This window comes from Triticum urartu, chromosome 4 (genome assembly GCF_003073215.2).
Source record: "Triticum urartu cultivar G1812 chromosome 4, Tu2.1, whole genome shotgun sequence".
Taxonomy (NCBI): Eukaryota; Viridiplantae; Streptophyta; class Magnoliopsida; order Poales; family Poaceae; genus Triticum; species Triticum urartu.
This window is the reverse complement of record NC_053025.1, coordinates 562,335,119-562,360,346: the sequence shown is the minus strand read 5'-3', so window position 1 is coordinate 562,360,346 and position 25,228 is coordinate 562,335,119. Positions and strand designations below refer to the sequence as shown.

The 25,228-nt window shown below is 49.0% G+C and overlaps 4 protein-coding genes across 21 annotated transcripts; 3 read left to right on the top strand and 1 right to left on the bottom strand.

The window, feature by feature from the left end:
- The first annotated feature begins 3,774 nt into the window (after window positions 1-3,774).
- On the top strand, window positions 3,775-4,513 carry LOC125552706 (histone H2B.1-like). The gene has a single exon (XM_048716379.1). The coding sequence runs from the start codon at window positions 3,856-3,858 to the stop codon at window positions 4,318-4,320; it is 465 nt and encodes a 154-aa protein (XP_048572336.1). The 5' UTR covers window positions 3,775-3,855; the 3' UTR covers window positions 4,321-4,513.
- A 2,159-nt stretch (window positions 4,514-6,672) lies between these two features.
- Window positions 6,673-7,360, top strand: LOC125552708 (histone H3.2). Its single transcript, XM_048716381.1, has one exon. It carries the CDS (start codon window positions 6,756-6,758, stop codon window positions 7,164-7,166), a length of 411 nt encoding a protein of 136 aa, XP_048572338.1. The 5' UTR covers window positions 6,673-6,755; the 3' UTR covers window positions 7,167-7,360.
- A 9,241-nt stretch (window positions 7,361-16,601) lies between these two features.
- Window positions 16,602-20,952, bottom strand: LOC125552704. 18 transcript variants are annotated; one of them, XR_007303750.1, is made up of 10 exons: window positions 20,647-20,912; window positions 20,404-20,549; window positions 19,932-20,134; window positions 19,230-19,298; window positions 18,690-18,925; window positions 18,314-18,401; window positions 18,087-18,170; window positions 17,598-17,670; window positions 17,377-17,513; window positions 16,602-17,294 (listed from the first exon to the last, which is right to left on the bottom strand). XR_007303750.1 is itself a non-coding variant. In XM_048716370.1 (10 exons), exons 1-6 carry the CDS (start codon window positions 20,739-20,741, stop codon window positions 18,162-18,164), a joined length of 534 nt encoding a protein of 177 aa, XP_048572327.1. In that variant the 5' UTR covers window positions 20,742-20,934; the 3' UTR covers window positions 16,602-16,786; window positions 17,184-17,294; window positions 17,377-17,513; window positions 17,598-17,670; window positions 18,087-18,161. The 18 variants fall into 18 exon arrangements, 13 of the variants coding, with proteins under 13 accessions (XP_048572327.1, XP_048572329.1, XP_048572333.1 ...); XR_007303747.1 differs by having other exon boundaries at window positions 19,230-19,372; window positions 20,647-20,909; XR_007303748.1 differs by having other exon boundaries at window positions 19,230-19,372; window positions 20,000-20,134; window positions 20,647-20,907.
- A 46-nt stretch (window positions 20,953-20,998) lies between these two features.
- On the top strand, window positions 20,999-23,259 carry LOC125552703 (pentatricopeptide repeat-containing protein At2g41720-like). Its single transcript, XM_048716365.1, has 2 exons — window positions 20,999-21,433; window positions 22,174-23,259. Exons 1-2 carry the CDS (start codon window positions 21,122-21,124, stop codon window positions 23,173-23,175), a joined length of 1,314 nt encoding a protein of 437 aa, XP_048572322.1. The 5' UTR covers window positions 20,999-21,121; the 3' UTR covers window positions 23,176-23,259.
- Window positions 23,260-25,228: the final 1,969 nt, after the last annotated feature.

The window sequence follows — 25,228 nt, the reverse complement described above, 5'->3', positions numbered from 1 at the left end:
TATTGATCTTTGCTTAGTTACTTTTCCGTTGCCACTGTTACAATCACTACAAAACTAATACTATTACTTTTGCCACCGTTACCGTTACTTCCATATTACTTTGCTACTAAATACTTTGCTGTCGATATTAAGTCTTTTCAGGTGCGATTGAATTGACAACTCAATTGTTAATACTTGAGAATATTCTTTGGCTCCCCTTGTGTCGAGTCAATAAATTTGGGTTGAATACTCTACCCTCGAAAAGTTTTGCAATCCTCTATACTTGTGGATTATCTGTGATCCGCGCAAGGCTTCGCCTAAGCACTACGACAATATGACCGAAGGAGTAAACTGTGGAGGGGGGCACCGCTAGAACACACAACAACGATTGTTAGCCATGTGCGGCGCCCCCCTCCACAGTTTGGAGGGGAGGAGAGGCGGCCAAGGGGGCGCCCCAAGTAGGAGGAATCCTACTTGGGCGCCTCCCAATTCGGCCTCCCCCCTTCCATATTCATCCGGAGGGGGAAGGAAGGAGGAGGGAGGAAAGAAGGAAGGGGGAGGCCCAATTGCTCCCCTTCCTTTCTCTCTTCCTCTCTTTCCTTCCCCCTTATTTTGGCCTACATGGGGCGCACCATCCCCCTAGGGGTTGGTCTGTCCCCTTCTTGGCCCATTAGGCCCATGTAGTTGCCGGGGGGATGCCCGGAACCCCTTCCGGTGACCTGATATGTACCCAGTACCCTCGGAACACTTTTGGTGTCCGAATATCATCGTCCAATATATGAATCTTTACCTCTCAGCCATTTTGAGACTCCTCGTCATGTTCGTGATCTCATCTGGGACTCCTAACAACATCCGGTCACCAAATCACATAACTCATATAATACAAAATCGTCATCGAACGTTAAGCGTGAGGACCCTACGGGTTCGAGAACTATGTAGACATGACCGAGACACCTCTCCCGTCAATAAACAACAGCGAAACCTGGAGCCTCATATTGGTTCCCGCATATTCTACGAAGATCTTTATTGGTCGTACCGTAATGACAACATACGTTATTCCCTTTGTCATCGGTATGTTACTTGCCCGAGATTCGATCGTCGGTATCTTCATACCTAGTTCAATTTCGTTACCGGCAAGTCTCTTTACTCATTCCGTAATACATTATCCTGCAACTAACTCATTAGTCACATTGATTGCAAGGCTTATTATGATGTGCATTACCGAGAGGGCCCAGAGATACCTCTCCGATATTCGGAGTGACAAGTCCTAATGTCGATCTATGCCAACCCAACAAACACCTTTGGAGATACCTGTAGAGCATCTTTATAATCACTGAGTTATGTTGTGAAGTTTGATAGCACACAAGGTATTCCTCCGGTATCCGAGAGTTGCATAATCTCATAGTCGAAGGAATATGTATTCGACATGAAGAAAGCAATAAAACTGAACAATCAAAATGCTAAGCTAACAGATGGGTCATGTCCATCACATAATTCTCCTAATGATGTGATCCCGTTATCAAATGACAATTCATGTCCATGGTTAGAAAACCTTAACCATCTTTGATCAACGAGCTAGTCAAGTAGAGGCTCACTAGGGACTCGGTGTTTTGTCTATGTATTCACACATGTATTAAGGTTTTCGGTCAATACAATTCTAGCATGAATAATAAACATTTATCATGAATAAGGAAATATAAAATAGCACCTTTATTATTGCCTCTAGGGCATATTTCCTTCATAAAAACCCGCGCTACTACTATCAACTTAGTAGTTGCGATGGGCAAAAACCCGCGCTACTAGTAAGTAGCAGTAGCGAGGGGTATAAACCCTCGTTACTAGTAAGCGTCTGCCTATAAGCTTTTCCCTAGTAGTGATAATGTGTAGACCAACATTGAGTGGACGAATCCATCAACAAGTTGAGCAAGAGGAAGCAAAACTTGAGACCTCGTCCACAGCCGCGTGCAGTGACCACCTTATCTCCAGCGGACGAACCACGTTACAAAACTTGGAGACGCTGGTCTGGATAGTATACCGGCAATACGATAACGACCTCACATTACGTTATTAAATGGCATACATGTCGTAGGGCGCAATATGCTTTTGTGCGTGAAATGATTCATGCACTTGCTGCCAGAAGGTCCCCCATTTGCTCCTACCTACAAAAGCCATGGATACGGCCAACCACACATTGCACAACAACTCATCCTCCATGGTCGAGTAGCTCGCCATCCTTCATACTCTAAAAACGACATAATGTTCGAAAATAAGCTCAATGGCATTTAACCAAACACCTGCCGGGCCGAGCGTGGTGTCCGTCATGGAGGTCGTCGATAGGGGGGCAAAGTGTACCAGGGTGCAAACGGCAACGGGGTGGACAACGTTGTCGTAAAGGCGAGCAGGCACGTCAGTGTCGGTTGTGGAAGTCCGGCAATGCCTCTTTGGCAGCCGGAGACGTACATCGGCGAAGGTGGAGGGGCGGATGCAAAGCAAGGGGGAGGTGTGTGTGTGGGGGGGTCCTACGTGGTTGTTCTTCGGACTCCCGCAACCCCCCTTTGTTTCCAATATGCGGGAGAAAACACGTCAGACCGCTCAGCGGAGCGATACAGGCCCGCGTTGGATGGCTTCCACGGTCTGAACCGCGCGGTCCGAATGTATACAAGCGGTCTGAGGGTCGGTGCTGAAGATGCCCTTACATCTGACTATTATATTTTGCCGGCTATAAGGTTTGTTATAGATGATGTGGCAATATCATATAGCCAACAACTAATTGAGAACGACACTTTGGAGCCGGCCTTCATGGAGGCCGAATTAAAAAAACAAATTTCATACATTTTAGCTTCGGAAAAATCTAAATTTTTCTATACAAGCACACAAGGATGTGATGTATATGTGTGTAAAACTTCATAATAAAATACCTTGAGATGCGATCTGTGCAAAAAGAACAAATTCACGACCTTTTGAGATGAATAGTATCATGTGTTGAAAAGCCATTTTTTTTGCACAACCATCATTTCAACGTATTTCGTCCTGAAATCTACACACACATGTGTTATGCCTTCATGTATGTCGGTATTTTTCAGTATTTTTTGAAATTGGAAATATATGAGTTTTGTTTGATTTTGAATTTTTTAGAAACCGGCCTCCATGAAAGCCGAGCTCCATAAGCAATTTTTCGCAGCTGACTATACTATTAACCATCTTCTAAGTATAAAGTTTATAAGGAGCGGGAGCTTTTAATATCCACCTCTCTCGCCTTCTTGTTCATGGCACTCCATTTCCTTTCAGTTTTAATAGTAACAATTTTCAATAATTAAATGGACAGCTATGTAGATTCTTCGTATTTACTTTTTATGGGGGAAGCTCAAGTTCATGGTGTCCCCACAGTTTTTTCAATTTTGTGCCACAAACTCCTTTTGTCATTTTAGATAAAATAGTTTAAAAATTATATTTAAAAAAGTACTCAAATGCATAAAATTCAAATAAAAAATACATCTAAACAACATGAGTATGCGTATATGGAAAAATATATCATCCGACCCATCCGTTCTCCGAAATCCTATTCTGCCGTTCCGATATCCTTTGCTTGTCTTTTTCAAAACAAAACAAAAGAAATGCCGTACACGGTTTTTGCCACCACAGCCATAGACGCACCGCAGCAAATCTGGATCGTTGCAAGCAGCATCGGACGGTTCATACTATGCCATGTCAGCGATCCGCGGCACCCACAATTCCACCAATCAGAGCCGAGGTCTCTCCACTATAAACCCAGCACCATGCTCCGTCTTTCCCCAATTCCATATCCGCCACCCACCTTCCCCTGCACACAACTCTCCACCGTAGCCCCCAATCCCCACCCATCTTCCCGGAGCAGCGATGGCCCCCAAGGCGGAGAAGAAGCCGGCGGCGAAGAAGCCCGCGGAGGAGGAGCCCGCGGCGGAGAAGGCCGAGAAGACCCCTGCCGGGAAGAAGCCCAAGGCCGAGAAGCGGCTGCCGGCGGGCAAGAAGACCGCCTCCAAGGAGGGCGGCGGCGAGAAGAGGGGCCGGAAGAAGGGCAAGAAGAGCGTGGAGACCTACAAGATCTACATCTTCAAGGTGCTGAAGCAGGTGCACCCCGACATCGGCATCTCCTCCAAGGCCATGTCCATCATGAACTCCTTCATCAACGACATCTTCGAGAAGCTCGCCGGCGAGGCCGCCAAGCTCGCCCGCTACAACAAGAAGCCCACCATCACCTCCCGGGAGATCCAGACCTCCGTCCGCCTCGTCCTCCCCGGGGAGCTCGCCAAGCACGCCGTCTCCGAGGGCACCAAGGCCGTCACCAAGTTCACCTCCTCTTAGATTCCGTTGCCTGTATCTAGTACCAGATGTGGTTGTTCACTCTGGTTATCGCCAAGTAGAAGTAGTGCTAGTGCTGGATGGAAGTAGTGCTAGTGCTAGTGCTAGTACCAGATGGAAGTTTGACAGTTGCTGTAATTTGCAGCATCAGTATCATCCAGAAGTTGGTTCCTATAAGCAAATTTGGTTATCTCTAGTACCCTTGCTGTTTATCGAACATAAGTTACAATTCTGAATTTTATGGACTGTTAGTGAATCCATTCAAGCAATGGTCTGCTACCTGTAGTTGTTGACCTGGCGTGCCGGTATCATGGACTAGTTCTAATTTTTTATCTAGCGACTGTTCTGCTTGTAGGGTTTGGACTTCAAATGGAATGTGAAATATCCGCACAGAACTGAATAATTCAGAAGTTTGTGACCTGAGACGGCAGTATTATGTACAGTTCTGCATCTGGGATAGCAGTAACGAACTAATCTGTGCACCTCCATCATCACTTCAGAAGTACTGGCACGCCTGTTTAACCGCGGCAATTGTTATAGCCACATTAAAAGAAATTGCGCATTTTTTTAATGATAATCGTGCTAAAATTTCATATCCATGATAAACAATTAAGTATGGGTAGCAAGATATGCACAGTTCATTTTAGATAGTTCAATTTGGTTATGCATCTATCCATTGGCTAACAATTGTTCGGTGAACATAGATCATCATAGACACTCCTAGAGAAAAAAAAATATTGTACTCTCTATTAAGTTTCGTAGAAATTGCATTACTGCTTTTGCAACAAATATGAAGTTCAAGTGGAGTCTATAACACTGAATTAAGGAATATGCAACTGATCTTTTTTACATATGAATATTGAGGTGGCATGGTGGAGTCAGGGAGGGGAGAGTATATAGCATAAAAGATAAATCTATCAGTATTAGGACAAGGGTTCTAAAAACTATCTATTTTTAAAATTCGACGAAGACTACCACAAACTTGGTTTCCCGTTTCAAAAAACACTGATGAGGTAGTGGACACGACTGGGGAAACTATATCGAACAATTAAGTTTGACTGTTTTTATAATCGGTGGGACCCACATGTCAGCCTCACTAAAATCCGCAATGAAGAGGAATCCCACGCTCCCAGCCACCTCTCCCTCTTCCTCCCGACAAAGTGCTGCCAACCACCTTACGCGCTCACGCTTGTTGCATCCGGCCTCATGGTCAACCGCGCCCGCCGCCCGTTAAGTATGAGGTGGCTCCGCTCTCGCAGAGCCATGTCCACTACCTCTAAGTTTGCAGTTCATGCAACACAATAAATGTCTGTTCGAGGTGGAGGCGCGCTGGGAGCGGCCGGGCGCATCGTTCGATAGCGTTCGTGAAAACCCAATTACTGCCGACCTGCTTGCTTGTGGACCCCGTGCTTGCGGAGGCTTGGGCTCTTGATCCGTCCAAGACCATTGTGGGGTTGCCGAGCTCATCCAAGCTGGGATGGTCGAGTTTGAGCGCACGGTCCGTCAACAAGTCGGTGAGAGGTGATGCAAGGTGGAGGAAGAAATACGTCTGCACCGCGAGCGCGACACCGCGACCGATGAGGGACACCATGACACCATCCTCAAGCGGTGTGGCGGCGACGATGACGGCTCAGACAAAGCCGACCACGACAACATGGACGATGATGGCGGTGCGAGGTCATCGTTTGCTACTTGGCCTAGTAATTTAGATGACGATACCGTTGACCCCTCGGTCACCGTCCACTGGTCTTATCTGCGTAGTCATCGGTTTTTTTTTGCGAAAGCAGTCATCGGCTTGACTGGGAAATTAAGGTCACGTAAGCAAGAAAAACATATAGAAATGTATCAGAAACTTATACAGTGACTATGTACAATACCGAGAGCATGTGTAGTGACCGTATTTAAAGTATAGTGAAATCCAATGACCAAAGTCAAACGCCGACTCAAGTTCAAGTATACTATGGATAAATTTTGCTCCTATCGCAAACCACAAGAACACAGTCTGAATTCTGGCGTAAAACTGGAAAAGGGAGAAATGCAGCGTCACATATCCCAGCTTCCGCCCGTGCTCCATCAAACCACTCATCAGAGAACCGAAGAACACCTAAAAAAAAAGAGAACCAAAGAGGGGTCTACGCAGCCAATCAGAATCGAGAAACCAGCGCGCCACGGATCGCTCCCCCACGATCCGCGTGACTCATCTGAAACTAAATCCTCACCACCCATTTCCCGCAGATCCAACGCTCGGAACTCCTCCGCCCTCCCAAAGCACACCGCGCCCAGAAACGCGAAATTTTCCCCAGACTCGCGCCCACCGGCCGCCTCCCGCTCCTTAAAACCACCGGATCCCCTCCCCGTCTTGCTCATCCTCATCCCAGCCCCCAAGCAGTTCCCCTCCTCAACCCACGAGAGTCCGCCGCGCCCACCCGCCAGCCCCGATGGCCCGCACGAAGCAGACGGCGAGGAAGTCCACCGGCGGCAAGGCGCCGCGGAAGCAGCTGGCGACCAAGGCGGCGCGCAAGTCGGCCCCGGCCACCGGCGGCGTGAAGAAGCCGCACCGCTTCCGCCCCGGCACCGTCGCGCTCCGGGAGATCCGCAAGTACCAGAAGAGCACCGAGCTGCTCATCCGCAAGCTGCCCTTCCAGCGCCTGGTGCGGGAGATCGCGCAGGACTTCAAGACCGACCTCCGCTTCCAGAGCTCCGCCGTGTCCGCGCTCCAGGAGGCCGCCGAGGCCTACCTCGTGGGGCTGTTCGAGGACACCAACCTCTGCGCCATCCACGCCAAGCGCGTCACCATCATGCCCAAGGACATTCAGCTCGCCCGCCGCATCCGTGGCGAGAGGGCCTAGGTTGCCTCGTAGTTGTCTGATCTGGAGACTGGTGTAGAGATGTTAGCTTCGTCTCATTAGCATGTGTCTGATCTTGCATCGTGGTAGGAAGATCCCTCGTTCGTGCCAGTATGGCTGTGTTATGTTCTAGTGTACTGTCTGATGTTACCCTCTTGTTGCCATCAGCAATGTGAAAGTTGGCTCTCAGATCTTAATCTCGTGCTTCGTGATGCCCTTTGCTGTTTCCAGACCTCAGATCTTAATTTCGTGCTTCGTGATTCAAACCTCAAATATCAACGAATGGGGTTTCTTAGCTTTATCCATGGCGTTGATTGGTATTTCCTGGATTTTAAGCCTGAAGCCCCAATGAAGTGGCGCTTTGTTCCTCCAGTTTTCAGTTTGTTCCCTCTCATGTTTAGTGTGCGCTTTGGAACGAATCTTGTATACTTTGAACGCTAGTGCACCGATCTAAATGATTTGATCTTGTTACTGAAACATCTGAATTGTCTAAAATCTGTCCCAGGTTAGTGTACTGTTAGTTTTTTTTGTTGAAGTTGAGTACTGTTAGTTTGAACCATTGCATTTGCTGTATCTACCACAATCATTCAATTCATTGATGGCTTAGTGCCTTGGTCAGTAGCTGTACTGGGCAGCTTCTTATTGATATTACTTGCTTGTTGCATTTCTACTGAGATCATCTTTAACCTATGAGTGACATGGCAACTTGGCAAAGCAAGGCCTGCCAATTTGTATGCTTATGTCATCTAATCTTTGGAAGTCCCTATTTCCCTCTCCTGAACTAGCAAAAGTAAGATTACGGCTTCATTTTCTTGACTATAAAGCAGTGTGATTGACATATTTTTAACCACTTCTGAAGCTAGTCTTACGACAGTATTATGCGTTGACTAAACTAATAGCCATTCAAATCAGCCCTCTATACAAGTCTTTCCAAACCTATATATTTGTGTCATTTCAGAACCAAACCTATACTAAAGTGATGATGCCATTTCCCTATTTTTTTAGCAAGCATTTTCCTATTTAACAGTACATAGCAGCTGTTGCATCATGTATGGCTGACGAACCAGGCGTCAAGCCCACACCTGGTAAGCTATCTCAAAAAAAAGTATGGCTGACGAGCGATGGTTACTAGCAAAGATCAGCTCAACTGCCGCCGTTCTGCTTCTCATTGCTCCAAGGTTTTCTGTTTCTGTTCTCTTATCTCTTTAATGCAAATTCATTGTGAAAACCGCATTATCCGGAGCTCTGCCGTCTACACTCCAGGAGGGCGCCGAGGGCTACCTCGTTGTTCTCTTCAGGGACGCACAACTTTGTGCCATGTGTTGTGAGAGGGCTTAGTTGCTTGTTGCTTCCTAGTTTGTGATCTGAAGGTGTAGAGATGATCTGTGGTGAGAGGGCCTAATTCGCGCATCCTTTTTGTTGTTTCTCGCTGGCTTATAACTAGTTTTCTCGCCGGTGCCGTGATGCAGTGACTAATGTTAACCTTATTACCATCATCAGTGGGAACATGGGAGGTGATCAAACTGATCTTAAACCACTGCGTGTTTGTACGATTTCAGCAAACGGTGTGGCTTATCCCACTGGTTAGATTTCTTGCTGAAAAATTCTTCAAAACTGCTCCGGTTTCAGCTTCAATGATGTCTTGGTTATGTCAATTTTCAGCACTTTGTTTGCTGGAGATGGTGCCATTGTATCTGACGAGCATGATGTTCAAATGCTCCAGCTCAGTTCAATTGTCACACTCCTAGCTAGCTCTCGTAGCGTGACAAGGGCACAAGATGTAGAGGGGATGGAGAAGAGCATGGCAGAGAGCAGTAGAGATGCAGGCTAAGAAGTTCAGTCGCTAAGAGCATCTCCAGCCGTTCGGCCCCCCAAGGTGTTAAAAGAGAGCGGTCTTGTGGCGCCCCCGATTTGACCGTACACTAATCATGCACGCAAATGTGTACGATCAAGACCAAGGACTCACGGGTAGATATCACAACACAACTCTACAAATAAAATAAGTCATACAAGCATCATATTACAAGCCAGGGGCCTCGAGGACTCGAATACAAGAGCTCGATCATAGACGAGTCAGCGGAAGCAACAATATCTGAGTATAGACATAAGTTAAACAAGTTTGCCTTAAGAAGGCTAGCACAAACTGGGATACAGATCGAAAGAGGCGCAGGCCCCCTGCCTGGGATCCTCCTAAACTACTCCTGGTCGTCGTCAGCGGGCAGCACGTAGTAGTAGGCACCTCCGGTGTAGTAGGAGTCGTCGTCGGCGGTGGCGTCTGGATCCTGGGCTCCAACATCTGGTTGCGACAACCAGGTAGAAGGGATAGGGGGAAAAGAGGGAGAAAACAACCGTGAGTACTCATCCAAAGTACTCGCAAGCAAGGAGCTACACTACATATGCATAACTGCAGAAAGCCAGAATAAGAGGGAGGATAGCTAATCCTGTCGAAGACTACGCTTCTGGCCACCTCCATCTTGCAGCATGTAGAAGAGAGTAGACTGAAGTCCTCCAAGTAGCATCGCATAGCATAACCCTAACCGATGATCCTCCCCTCGTCGCCCTGTGAGAGAGCGATCACCGGTTGTATCTGGCACTTGGAAGGGTGTGTTTTATTAAGTATCCGGTTCTAGTTGTCATAAGGTCAAGGTACAACTCCAAGTCGTCCTGTTACCGAAGATCACGGCTATTCGAATAGATTAACTTCCCTGCAGGGGTGCACCACATAACCCAACACGCTCGATCCCATTTGGCCGGACACACTTTTCTGGGTCATGCCCGGCCTCAGAAGATCAACACGTCGCAGCCCTACTTAGGCACAACAGAGAGGTCAGCACGCTGGTCTAAATCCTATGGCGCAGGGGTCTGGGCCCATCGCCCTTTGCACACCTGCACGTTGCGAACGCGGCCGGAAGCAGACCTAGCCTAGTAGGCGTTCCAGTCCAATCCAGCGCGCGCCACTCAGTCGCTGACGTCACGAAGGCTTCGGCTGATACCACGACGTCAAGTGCCCATAACTGTCCCCGCGTAGATGGTTAGTGCGTATAGGCCAGTGGCCAGACTCAGATCAAATACCAAGATCTCGTTAAGCGTGTTATTTTGAAATAACCGCGAACGCCGACCAGGGCCAGGCCCACCTCTCTACTAGGTGGTCTCAACCTGCCCTGTCGCTTCGCCACAAAGATCCACACAGAGGGCCGTCGGGAAAGTATGTCCTTCCAGCCCCCAATTCGTGAATCAACTGCGGGTACTCCTCGAGCCAACCCGACTTTGGTCATCACATGTATCATGTATAAAGTATATAGTATATATCCGTGATCACCTCCCGAGTGATCACGGCCCGATAGTATAGCATGGCAGACGGACAAGAATGTAGGGCCACTGATGATAAACTAGCATCCTATACTAAGCATTAGGATTGCAGGTAAAGGTAACAACAGTAGTAGCAAGGACAGGCTATGCATCAGGATAGGATGAACGGAAAGCAGTAACATGCTACACTACTCTAATGCAAGCAGTATAGAGAAGAGTAGGCGATATCTGGTGATCAAAGGGGGGGGGCTTGCCTGGTTGCTCTGGCAAGAGAGAGGGGTCGTCAACACCGTAGTCGTACTGGGTAGCAGCGGCGTCGGTCTCGGTGTCTAGCGAGAGAAGAGGGGGAAGAAACAATAAATATAATGCAAACAAATGCATGACGATGCATGACATGACAAAGCGTGGTGCTAGGTGTGCCCTAACGCGGTACGAGGTGGTACCGGTGAAGGGGGAAAACATCCGGGAAAGTATCCCCGGTGTTTCGCGTTTTCGGGCAGAGTAGTCGGAGGGGGAAAGTTACGAGTTCGATAGGTTAGGGAGGTGTGGCGGACGAACGGGTTGCGTATCCGGAATCGTCTCGTCGTTCTGAGCAACTTTCATGTACAAAGTATTTTCATCCGAGTTACGGATTAAAAGATATGATTTTCTAAAGATTTAAATCATTTTCTGATTTTAATTATATATTTAATTCCAACATTATCCAAAACAGTGTGTGGTGACGTAGGCATGACATCAGAGTGATGTCAGCAGGTCAACTGGTCGGTTGACCAGTCAAACCAGACAGGTGGGTCCAGTGGGACCCACATGTCATTGTCAGGGGCATTAACAGGGGGTTTAGACTAACTAAACAGGTTAATTAGAGGGTGGGACCCAGCAGTTAGTGAGAGAATAGGGTTTTAATTAGCTAACTATTTAGTTAACCAATTATTCTTTTTATTTATTTCGTTTATTGAAGTGGGGCCTATAGGTCAGTGAGATAGGGGCGGCCCATTCAGCAGTTGATCCAGTCAACAGGTCAACAGGGGGCCCTGGGCCCACCAGTCAGAGGCCCAGGTGGTGGGACCCGCGGTGCCAGGTCAGCAGGGCCGGCCCTCGCCGCCGGCGACCAAAAGCACGGCGCAGACCCGCCGGAGTTCGCCGGAAATTGCGCACAGGGCACAGATCCGCGTGCGCCTGGGCTCGTTCGGACGAGTGCGCAGAGGCGCATCTAGTGGGGGCGGTGGCGTGGCCGGAGGAGGGCCGCAGCGTCACCGCTGACGAGCGGGGCGGACGCCGGCGTTCGGCCGCGAGAGGGAAACGGCGCTGCGGCACGGCAGCAAGTACCCTAAACGGCCAGGAGGCCTCTACGGGCGCGTGCGAGCACGACAGGCATGAGCCCGGGACCAAATGGTCACCGGACGGCTGCCGGCGACGGGCGCGTGCGGCGATGCGTTCGGGCGTTCATCGAGCTAGGGGCTAGCGGCCACGGAGCAGTGCGCGAGCGGGTGCGTTGGGTTCCTGGGGGCACCAGGAACAAGATGCCGTGCTCAGGCGAGCACGACGGAGAGTACGGCCACGGCGGCGAGGCGATCCGCGGCGACGGGCTCTCGGGTACTTCGGCGGCAGCTGGCTAGGGCGCACGAGAGAGAGAGAGAGAGAGGAGGGAGCAGGGGCTCACCGAGCGGCGCACACGGTGGCCCTTGGGGGTTTAGTAGCTGCAGGGGCGCGGCCGGAGTCGGTGAAGAACGGCAGCGGAGTTTGTCGGAGCAGAGGAAGACGAAGGCGGCGTCGGGGCGTTGCGGTGGCTCCGGTCTCCAACGGGGAGCACCAGTCGAAGCAGCGGACGACGGCGGCCCTTGGAGACACCGTGGGGCCGCGAGGTGGGCACGGTGGCCGTGGCTAGGCCGGAGCCATGGCGGCGGTGGCGCTCGGTTACGGAGGGGAATGAGGGGGGAGCGCGGTGGATCAAAGGGGGAAGGCGCGGGGACCGAGGGGAGAGTGGGGCGAGTGGGAGGAGAGACCGAGGGGGCGCGGCGTGGCGACCTTATCCCCTCGTCGTCACCGGCGAGAGGGTGAGGCGGGGACGCGCCCCTGTTCCGACCCGGGTCGGGGGAACAGGGAAGGGAGGCGGCAGGGAGAGGCGGGCCGGTTCGGCCGGATGGGCCAGGTGGGTTAGCTGGGCCAGATGGCCCAGGGGGGTTTGGGGGGTTTTCCTTTCTCTTTCTTTTTTTTGTTTTATTTCATTTTAAAGTATTTAGTCTTTTACTAAAAATGTGTTTTCTGCACCATAATTACCTTTGTAATATTTGGCGTCCACCGAACATTTTTGTTTCAATTTTGAAAACTTTTATTGTCGACCTTAATTTTAAGTTTGAATTTGACGCGTTTTCGAATTATCCCGAGATTAGTAATAGTAATCGCAGATGACATGGCATCATTAGGAGAGTTTTACTGTAGCCAAATTATCCGGGCGTTACAGGTCTGAAGGCGAACCGGCGCTAGTTCGGCCTCTGAAGGCGACCTAGCTCCCAGTCATGCCCCCAGACGCCGCCCCGAGGACGCGGAAAATTCGAACTTAGTCGTTCTCGGTCACAAAAGACGCCACAAGTCGGGCGATCGCAAGCCACAGTTCGGCGTACAAAAAAACAGAGCGGCAGAAGTTCGCGTGCGCAGCACATCACTCGGCGGGCTCTGCCCTAGGCGTCGGCGGAGTTGGCGTGCGCGGGCTTGGCGGTGTCGGAGCTGCTTCTGCGCTGGGTGGTGTCGGCGCGGCTTCGGTGGTGCTGGGCGTCGTGAAGGCGTCATCACGCGGGCTTGGCGTCGGCGTCGGCGTGTGCGTCGGCGTCGGCGACCTTGTCGAGGGAAGCTGGTTCAGGATGAGGCCGCACTCCGCCAAGTACCACGCCTTGACCGCCTCGTCGGTGCTCTGGAGCATGTCCGCCCCGCCCAGCAGGAAAGCCAGGTCGGTGTTTCTCTTCTTCGCGACGACGTTCGTCCGGAGCAGGTCAAGCTTGACGGCGCTGCTCGACATCAACGCCGACCACCGTGCCTCGGTCTTCTCTTCACGAAGGACGGCCCGGGCCTGCGCATCGGCGAGGCAGTGCTCGATGGACTCCTGCACTCGAGCGGTGGCCGCGTCGGCGTATTTCCCCTTCTTGGCAACTTTGTTGCCGTCCAGCCGCCCTTCCGATGCGCCAGGAGTCGGCGCGTCCGGCTTGTAGGTCTCCTTGGCCTTGTCGAGGGTGCGCCGGATTTCCGCCCACTTCTCGCACTTGTCAATGCGCTTGTAAATTTGGAGGTACTTGAATTCGGCATCGCTGTTGCTCTGCCGGTACAGGGCGAACATGCGCAGCAACTGCGCGAAGGAACAAACAGTTGGCGCGCGTACACGGCGAAGAGAGGCGGGAGACCGGCGTGGCATACCTGATCCTCAACGCTAGCACCGCTCTCCGGGCGAGCCGCGACCTCCTCGACGACCCCATGCCATTTGCTGCACGCCCCCTGGATACGCCCCCAATGGTTCGCCATCGCCTTGGAGCCGCGCTGCATGTAGACCCTTTGAAGTAGGGGTCGACGAGCTTGCGCTCGTCGAATTCGACCTTGATGCGGTCCCAGTACGTGTCGATGCTCTGGTTCGTGTCGGTCGTCGGGTCGAGGCAGACGACTTTCCATGCTTCGGCGAGGCATTCCTCCTCCTTGGACGCCCATTTGATGCGCGGCTCGCCTGACCTGGCCGCCCGCTTCTTCTTCTTGCGCCCCTTCGCCGAAACAGGCGTCGGCTCCTCCTCCTCCTCCTCCTCCTCATCGTCCTCCTCCTCCTGCTCCTTCTGCTCGTCCTCGCCGTAGACGTAGCTGAGCTCGCCGTCCATGCCGCCGCTGTGATCCACCACCTCGTCCTGCGTGGCGAACCAGGGAGACGCGGAGGCCGCGGCCGAACCTGCCGCGATGATGTCGTCCATGTCAGCCTCGGTCTCGTCGGTGTCGCCGAGGTGCGAGAAGGGCAGCGGGCCACGGCGTAGCGGGGGCGTCGGGGAGGAAGCGTAGGCGGGCGGCGAGTAGTTGTATGGAGGGTACTGCACGCCGGCGAAGGCGGGAGAGGGCGTGCGCCGGGCCGAGTATCCATGGGGGAAGGTGACGTTTGGGTTGCACCCATCGTGCGCGTCCCTATTGGCGTAGCCCGGCGAGGGCGATCCCCATGGCTGCGGAGAGCCGACGCCTTGCTGGCCCCAGGGCGCGTATTGGGCGTGGCTTCCGGGTGGATTCCCCCTGCGCGAGTCGCCTCGGCCTCGGCTTGGTCCGCCGATGAGGCAGCCGCAGCCGCGCGCGCCGCGTTGTCACGAGCCTTCTTGGCGATGGCCTTGTTTTGTCGGTCGGCTGTGACAACCTCCCGCCGCTAAACTTCCGTCCTCCACTCGGCGTTTGACATGCCGGGTGGCTTGATCGGCGGCGCCTTCGGCTTCCTCTGCTTCGGCTGGGCGACGGAGGCGGTCGCGGTTGCCGCCGCGCGGGGGGCGACATACTTCTTCGGTGGCATGGTAGCCGGCTGGGAGGCGAGCGGGAGGGAGATTGGCGGGAGAAAGAAAGAGTATGGGAGGGAAGTGGAAAAAAGCGGGAAGAAACGGCGGGAAGAGGCGCCCGCCTCGCTAACAGGGCGGACCCACGCGTCCTTTTCGCTTGTGCCAGGCGCCGGGTTCGGCCTGGGTCCGTCGGCACCAGTTTCGACCCGACCCGACAAAAAACGGGCTTCTGGGGACGCGACTGAGCCATTTTTTCGACGCCGGCGTGACAAAAATGTCTAAAAAGGATCTGTTGAGGACGCGGTTGGAGATGCTCTAACTGACGAAACTGAAGAAATACATGTCGAGCGAGGGAAGCGAGGAAATGAGGGAATCCTGAGTTCGTCTGATCGCCACAGGTTCAAGCCCAGTGCCTAGTCACAATACATCGTTGCTGGGATTGGAAGCATAGAAGAGAAGCTGCTCGCCGAGATCAAGTTCCTGTCGGACCGTTTTGACGCGCTCGATTTGAATCAACAGAAGATCAGCAATCTCTTCACCAAGTGGGAAGGCCAAGCACAACAAGTGGAACAGTTCAAGGATCACTTTCACCACCTCCACCTGAGCCGGATTAGCTAGCAATTATCGGTTACTTACAGGGGTTTGTTATTGTTAGAAAGGATAGGAAGGGACGATTGACGTAATACGTTGGATGTATTATTTAGCCTTAGGGGCGAGTATATATTGAGTACAATAGGGCAAGACGCCTTTTAGAGATAAGATGAAATAATTTCTATCTAATCTCGGACAATTTTAACTACCAAATATATCTCTAACACCCCTGCAGTTGTAGCGGTAGCGTTGCGAACAACAGGAGCGTCGCGGATGGTTAGGCTGGAGAGAATAGCAGCCTCGGGCTGACATCCCCGCAGTCGCAGCGGGAGCGTCGTGGACGGTGTCACGTTGCGGACGCGACGCTAGGGTTTAATTGGTTAGGCTGATATCATATTAGAAGGGACATGAATGAATGATTGGCGTAAAGCGCTGAATGTATTATTGAGGCTTGAGGGTGAGTATATATTGAATACAAGACTGCAAGCCGCCTTCTAAAGATAAGATGAAAACAATTTCTATCTAATCCCGGGCAATCTCTAACTACCAAATATATCACTAACAGTTATGCTGTGCCGCGAATCAACCTGTGGTTGAGTTGGAACCCACCAGGATTCAAATTCTGGTGCTGTGTGCATTCATAGGGATGAATGTATGCGCGTGTATATGAGCACTTGTGTCTGTACTGATGCTCAAAAAAAAGTTATGCTATGCCCAGCTTGACTTATTTGATCCCTGTTGCACTTTCTTTGGTTTTCCGTTTAAACATTTGAGCCAAGCCTTGTCGTGGACTCGTGGTTGGATGCTTGGTGTGGTTGTTATAATATACTAGATGACCCGTTGCGCCAATGGCGCAAAGGGCTGCAGCATACCAGGTACTCATAGGAAGTTAGTATGCACTGAGATAAGGCGTAATCAGTAACTGGTTGTTCAATCCGTAACTACTTGCTGATACAGAAAAGTATCACCAAGCAGAAAGGTTAAGGGACATGTTAGTCTATGGGCAAAAGACTCATATACCAAACCGAAATAGAGGATCTGAGATCAAATACTTGATGTGTAAAATTTTGCTAACGAACCAAAGAAAATCTGATTCATCTCTTTATTTATTACTGTAAAACAAAGCAACACAGTAGTAGGATGATACAAATCCATACACATGCATGGCGGAATGCGCCGTTTGTCTCTGCTCTGCCTCCCTCCTCTCAAACCATCCACCGTGACCTGACTTGAGAGAGTATAGTCAGCGATGAATAAGGTCTGAACTTGAAACAACTAATGTCAGCAAGACCCCAAGGCTTGAAGCTTTGCATATAATAAAAAACCAATTCCCAACTATTTTTGCCCAAACATCCCAAACAAGCACCATGTATTTTAAAGAGAAATTCAGTCCAAGCAGCTTCATTAAGCCTTCAGGTGCATAATCAATCACTGTAGTGTTCTAGCCTTAAGAAACTGAAAAAGAAACAATCAAAAACAAAAGTAAAATCATGTGTAGCAGCAGCAAAAGCAAAACTAATCACATTCTGTCATTCTGACCTATCATCTTTTAAATCAAACTACACAAGAGTAAAATTATCTAACAGAACATGAACACCATGTATCCTATTCAGAGCGGTACCAAAAAGGAGAGACATCTTCACTGCATATATATGCTAGATAATCAAAAATCTGAAAGCATCTTAGAGGAAGCCCTCACTGAGAACCTTGGCAGACGTTCATGAAGCTGCACCTACATTAGCTAACAATTACTCAAATCTGTCGTAATACACAAATAACACAGTTGAACAACAGATAAATAGGAAGAGACATACATGAATTGCAGTCAGATTTACATGCCTGCTGCTCCTCGACACTGCAACCCTTCCTCGAGGGCCGACACGATTTGGTCTGCTTGTTTTGTTTACTCCGGCTATTCATTGTTGGTGCTGGATTTTTATTGTCTGCATTGCTGCATAAGATGAATATTTGCAACCATAAATATTTCAAGGGAAAAATTGATTTGTGAGATTATTTTCTATAGGATGCGACTTACTCTTGCTTTTGTCTTTTGGGAGGAGCACATTCCTATTACTTTTTTTTGCGGGAAACGTTCCTATTCCTTTGAGCTGCATTCCAAAATATTGTACATACGTACTGCTACTGTATGAGTGGATATAGAAGAATAGATAAAAAATCAACGAAAACAATACAGATAACTAACAAAAATTGCAGGAAAACTAATTATGCCTGCCTTCTTTTAGATAATATAAGATAGTTTAGGGGCTAAACCAACTAATCAATAAAAAGGAGAGCATGTATGTAGTTCATCTAGTTATTATGAAACATGTGCTTCATAAGCATATGAGTGTTGTGATATCTGTCAGATTTTTCGGATTAGAAGGCAGTGTTACATAGCAATGAAGCAAAATTTAATTCAGAATTCAATCAAGGAAACAAAAAATCTGAATTATTAATTCAGATTTGAATTAAGCAAAAAAAATACAGAATTAGCCACCAAGGGGAACTTGGGAAGAGTATGTACCAGGAGCCAAAAATCAGAGGCGTATGCGTATGCAGTGACGTGATGGACGAAGATGACTACTTGAGCTTCTCCAGATCACAACACCTGAAAAGGTGATGCAAGCAGCAACATGAAATAATTAGAATGCAATGTTAGATATCCAATCAAGGAAAAATAAATTCAGATTCGAATTAAGCAAAAAAAAATTCAGAATTAGCAATTGAGGGGAACTTGGGAAGAATATGTACCAGTAGGAGGGAAAAATTGAAGGAGTATGCGTACGCAGTGACGGGGCCGGCGAAGATGACTACTTCGGCGTCGTCCAGCCCGCACCACCTGAAATTAGAAATATTTAGAAAACCTAACTCCTTCTAAATATTTACAGGAGTTTCTTCCCAACTCCAGTCAGACTACTTATGGTTATCAATATTCAATAGTCAGAACACATAACTAGGAGTCTAAATACCGAGGTACAAATTCAACAAAAAAAAGCACCCACAAAATGGGACATAAAGGAACATAGGCAGAAATCCAGCATCGAAATCTTCATGCTTGATACAAGGAAGATAATCAAACGTATGCAGACACTAAAATGCAAGCAAGATTAACTGACAGATTAAGTACCAATTAATCGAAGCAAGTCGATGTGCCTTCAACCTTCTTGCCAGCTGACAAATGTCTGCGGAAACTGGACAACAGACTGAGTTCAGCAAAGTGATTGATTAGTTCCTATAAGTGCATTTCCCAGCTGAGTGTTGCATGCTACATAGAGGGTCAATCTCCACGTCGAGCGGACAAATGGAAGGAACTACAGCCAACAACTATATGCATCTCAGCCACCGGAATGTAACTCTAGATACCTGCACAGCAAGAAATATCACCGGTCAACAAAATATGTACTATCCATTCAGAAAATTCATTGAGTATAGAAACTGTGTCAAAATCTCCAAAGTTGAATCATCTCAGCATCATTAAACAAAATCGGCATTTGAGATGGGGAACAACAAAATGGCTATCATTGTTTTTTTACTCTGCGCATTATCAAGTAATAGTTTCACCACTACTATAATGATAGCGTAGTTGGATGGGGAAACCATTCGTAGCCTGCTGATTAAAAACTAATAGGAACATGCTAACAAAACAGATGCAGCCATCATCGTGCACCTGCAAATGATTTAGCGCTGGCCGTCCACCTCGACGGCTTGTATCGGCAGCAGGCCGGCCCTCGTCTGCCTGTCCAGCACAGCAGCACGGTTAGCTCCAGAGAACATAATCTTGGTGTGGAATCGTAGCTTAAAGACCAAATCCTGTGTAAGAGAGGATGTGTATGAAGTCAGAGAATAGAAAAAATGTGGCAAACAATAGCTCATCGCATCATTTCAAATACCATACTACACCCAAATTGCGGCATTACTGGAAAGAACCAGCATCTATAAGTAATATCACTGTATTTGGGAACCAACTATCCTATTTCCAAACCCTAGAACATTCCTAATCAAAACAGGAAATCATCTCCTAACCCTGGTAATTTTTTGAGAAAGTAATAGCTTGAGACAACCTGAGAACTACTAATAAAAAAAGGAAATCCACACACACCAACTCCCGTGGCTCAAATTAAATTGAATCTTAAAATACTAATTAACCACTCAGTAATAGTTAGTTGCTTTCAAGAAATGGATGGCTTCGTTCACTTAGATTTCCAAGAAAAAGAAATCAAAAAACAAAAGGGAGTAAATCTTTTGTTCTGAATCTATCCCCGTCACTCCCATAAAAAAGAAAACTGCGAACAAGAACAGAACACATGAACTTGGATGAGGAAACATCAATCTAAATCCAAAGTACATCCAAAGCTCCGCAAACGCCTACCCAAATTACTTGAAGAAACATCTGCTTATTTTCCCCATGAGCTAAACCGCACCAAGAACAGCGCGTACCGAGAACAGCTCGTGAGCGGGGAACAACAAAAAGGTCCATCCCTCCGCCGCTCATGTACAGCAGCTCGCGCCACAGGTTGCGCCGCTTCTCCGTGCACCGCAGTACTGTACTGCAAGATGCGCTGAATTGAATAGCTGCAAAAGCAAAATCCAATTGGAGATGCTTAGAGTGGAATTCAGTATGATGGCTTGTCCATTCGACAACCAGAACTGTAAATCTCAAAGCATTTATATGAAACCGACTTCAAAATATGAGGTGAATAAATTCTAGTAGAGCAGATGTATTTACTGCACCACATACTGCGTCTTTGCACAAACTAATTAACTAAATCCTGCTTCAAACATCCCATATGGTTCACTATAGTAGCACACATGTTTACAGAACATGAAGTATTTCAGTTTACCTATGCCAAATTTACTTGCTACTCATACGGTTGCAGATTCTTATGAAAAATTTGGGAACCAAATAAAGTTGTAGTCCTTCCTGGTCAGGAACATGCCGCCCTTCTTTCTGTTCAAGAACCAGTCCGGCTCCTTGAACTCTCCAGCTCTGCACTCCCCCATGGAACACAAGAGCACGGATCAGCACCACACCCAACCCACCCACTACGACGAGATCTGATGAGAACGGAGAAGGATTTTCTCACCTATTGTTCATGTCGATGTACCACTTCTTGCAGACGATGTTGGAGAAGCAGCAGCCCACAGAGGTCAACGCGAACATGATGTTCTGGTTGAACATCCATGGCTTCGTCGCCGGAGACGGGACCCTCCGCCTCACCTAGCTCCCTGCCGCCGGCGCCCCACCTCTGGTCCTTCCCCGAACGTCCCTGAGGGGGGCGCGCCGGCCGCCCTGCTCTGCGCGACAGGAGGAGCACCGCCGGCGGCTCGGGCGGGGGGGGGGGGGGGGGGGGGGGGGGGGGGGGGGGGGGGGGGGGGGGGGGGGCTGAGGTGCTGCGGGAGAAGGCGGCTAGGGTTCTGCGGCTAGGGTGCTGAGGTGGTGAGGGAGGAGGAAGTGAGCGAGGGGAAAGGGAGAGGACAGGAAATCACGCACTATTTATAGCGCGAATAAAAGAAGACGTGACTGGTGCCGCTAGTTGGCCGCACTTGCTTATCCTCTATATGTTCAATGTTCAATACCGGCAAACCCTTTTTCGTCTAATCTCAAGTAGAAGCTGCCGCGAGTTCACCACAATGGCTGTCGCCGCGGCTCGCCGCCGCCTGTGGCGCGCGATGCGAACCGCAGCCGCCGCCACCGCGTCAGGCGAAGAGCTGTACGCGTCCCTGCTCTCGCGCCTGGTGGCGGAGCCGGAGTGCCGCGTGAAGGCCACCATGGAGGAGGCGACCTTCTCGGTCCCGCACCGCGACGGCGCCTTCTGGGAGCCCCTTGCCGCGGCCCTCCTCCGCGCGTCCTATCCAGCCAAGGCGCACCTCGTGAGCTCCTCATACCCTGTATTTTCAGTTCCAATCCATTTGTGATTTCTTCATAGTTCTATTTAGTACTAGCATTCGAGATCCCGAAAGCTCTCACAAGAACAACAGCAGAAATCAAACAAGGAAATGGAATTTCAGGCAGGATTTTCGGTTTCGTATTGATAAGTTAGGAGAAATTCCCCAGATTCAGAAACAGATCAACTAGGTTTACTCCTTACACTGGAGAAATAGCAAACCAAGGCACCAAGGGATATTTCAACTCTTTCCCACCCCCTGTGTTTTATAGCTGACAGGTTTATTGAGGTAACAATCCTAACTGAAAGATAAAAGTAACTAAATGCAGGCAATTAACAGCCAACACAACGACTCGCTAAGAGGGTGACTCCAGCACCGTGGATTTTAACTCGTCTGGTTAACCTGTCGAAGTGGTATGCTCTTGTTTCTTAGAATAGAGAGTTCAGGCGAAGAGGGGAATTCAGAGATGCAGGGCTGACAGCTTTGTTCATAGTTTTATTTACTAGAAGCGGTAGAGAAACTCCCCTGCCCACTTCTCCCACGTGTTAGAATCAGATCTGCGATGCATGTGGTGGCCTGAGGTATAGCAGATATAGCTTAGTCTATAGCCAATATGATCAGTGAGTTTTGTGTGATAGTTTTTCCAGATTCATGAGATTTCTTCTTTGTATTTGTAATGACAGATCTTTATCAGGTGAACTAATATGAGACTAACATTGGATCAGGTCTTGGAATGGAAGCTAGAGAAGCTACTAAAGGAAGGGGTTAATAGTTATAATTGTGAACCCTACTCGACAATAATCCGTTTCTGTGGAGAAACAAGGAATGCAGCTCTTGCAATGAGAGTCTTTGAGTGCGCAGAGGCACAGGGAATTCAACTGAACACTGGCATTTTTAATGCTCTTATTAACACTTTCTTGTCTGTCGGAGATCTCCTTGCTGCAGTGACCTTATACGAGACCATGGAAGGAATAGAGGACTCCAAACCTGACCGTGCTACATATGATGCATTCATATCTGCATTTTCGCGACTCCGAAGTGGCGATGCTATGATGAACTGGTACTTGGCTGCAAAGAATGCAGGGTTTATTCCGGGTACTCAAGCTTTCGAATCTTTGATAGTGGGATTTATTCTGTTGAACAAGCTAGATGATGCTGAGTTGGTCTTCGGAGAAATGGTTTCATTTGAAATGAAGCCAACCTGTACTATTTTGGAGGCCAAGCTTGAGGTGCTTTATAGAACAGAAGAGGTTAATAGGGTCAGAAGTTTCATAAAACTTGTCAGTGATGGCAACTGGGAGTTGAATAAAGCTCTGGTTGACAGACTAACAAGACTATGCCTGGATGGAGGTGAAATTGATGTAATGGAGCAGCTGCTCGCCCTAATACAAAAGGAAGCACACTTTAGTTCTGTAACTCAACTGCATTGTGGAATTATCAGGTTCTATGCTAGTGCAGATCTCTTGTCAGATATGAAACATGCAATAGACCGGATGTTGGATGATGGCATGATGTTTCTGTGCCCAGAGGATGTTGAGGCTGTTATTTGTTCATATTTTCGTCACAGGGCCTTTGATAGGTTGGAGATCTTTTTAAACCGCATCCGAAGTTTGTACATGCTCACCCGCTCTAGCTATGATATATTAGTTGCTGGATTTCGGAGGTTTGACTTGCATCAAACACTTGAGGCAACCATAAAAGATATGAGGGAAGCTGGATTTGCATGATGTTCCAAAAAAGTATGTACACTGGCTTCCTTTGTTTGGTATTTCCAGAAGTTATAAATAAAGTGCATCGAACTATCAACATCAGATCTTGGTGCCACTTTTCCTAGCTCTAATTGGGTTTAGGAACGATCTCTCGACAGGCACAGTATCATGTTGATTATTTATCTATTTAACCAAGATGTCACAAAGCTGTAGTGTATAGAGTATGTGGCGGTTTGTGTAGTGGGGATGGGTTTTAACCCTCACTCTGCAGACCAGTGAGAGGTTTTTTGCTTCCTAACATGCCATTTAGGTACGTAGTTGTTGTATCTTACAGGAACATTATCATGTTTTTTGTTGTAAGGTGTTATCACATTTCACCTTGTTAGGCTCGAAGTTCTTAAAGCCAGCCCTCCTGATTGTAAAATATATTCTGATAGATAGTATGATTTATTTATTTTCCCCGAAAAGGGGATAACCCCGGCCTTTGCATCATATAGTATGATTTTGATAGCCCTTGTCTGAAGTATTTTGCATAAATACACTTCCATTCTTTTCTTTTTCATGTAATAACATACTTAGGAGTACTTCACCGGTCCATTTGACCAAATGAGACCCTTTTACTAAAACCAGTAAGATAAACTACACTTTGCTACTGTCAAACCATCTGATGTACTTACATAGCAAACATAGTAACATAATCAACTAGCTAGGAAGATAATCTGAGGTGAGCTAGATTCTTCTTTTTCCTTGTGGGACACCTTTGTCATCAAGAAGCCGTATTTCTATAGTTTCCTTGCTAGCCTCTCTTAGTTGCCAAGGTCAAATAAATATGTATCGTTTCCAGCTGGCCGGCTGGTTATCTTTAGATGGGTTGGCTGGTAATTGGTGGATTAAGACGTACGAAAGAGGTTGCTATATAGCCAGGACCTAGTATATAAGCCACGTTGTTGCTTTGTTTGTGTGGTATCATGGAGTATTTAACAAAAAACTACCACAATTCATGGAACCGTGCCTATAAACTACCACTTTATAAATTCGTACGAAAAACTACCATTTTTTCATTAATCCTTGACTAAAAACTACCATGTCTGAAAAGTGTCCGATTTGGCTCTTTTAAACGCGTTTCTGACTAGTTGGGCCCACACATAAGCAGGCTAAAAAAGCAATCAGGTCCCTAGTTTTTTTTTCAAAAAAGCAATCCAGTCCGGCCCCCGTCCGTGGCTGTGGCCAGCCATGGCTGCCCGTGGCAAGACAGATCGACCCCGACGACGTCGCCAGTGGCCGCATCGCACACGGCGCTGGGCCATGCGCACCACGGAGGGGAGAGCGACCGGGTGGCGCCTGCGGAGGCCACTGCGGCATACATCCATGGACTGAGCGCGCCGGCCGGGTCGTTCAGGGAGGACTTGAGAGAGAGAAGCACGAGCAGCGGGAGCGCCGCCGATGACGCGGTAGTGATGGTGAGGAGCGGGAGCAGAAGCAGGCAACCTGTGCGGCCATGGCTGGCCACAGCCACAGCTGAGGGCCGGCGAACATCACACATGGGGTGTTTGGGCGGCGGCGGTTTGCCTTGCGAATGAGGTGCGAGGAGGAGAGGATGCACTGGACGCTCCAGAGCGGGTCGTTGAGGTCGGCGCCGTGGGCCTCGAGCTTCGTGGCCAGCCCGCCGTCCAGCACCAGCCTCCCGCCGCCGGCCTCCACCCACCACCGCACCGCCGTGTCCGCGGCCCCCTCCTCCGCGCCGCCGACCTCCACCCACCGTCGCACCCCCGTGTCCGCGGCCCCCTCCTCCGCGCCGCCGCCGCCTCCGCTCTTCACCACCATCCTCCTCCTCCTGCCGCTGCCGCTGCTACAGGACTGGATTGTTTTTTTGAAAAAAAATAGGGACCCGATTGCTTTTTTAGCCCGCTTATGTGTGGGCCCAACTAGTCAGAAACGCGTTTAAAAGAGTCAAATCGGACACTTTTCAGATATGGTAGTTTTTAGTCAAGGATTAACGAGAAAATGGTAGTTTTCCGCACAAATTTGTAAAGTGGTAGTTTGTAGTCATGGTTCCACGAATTGTGATAGT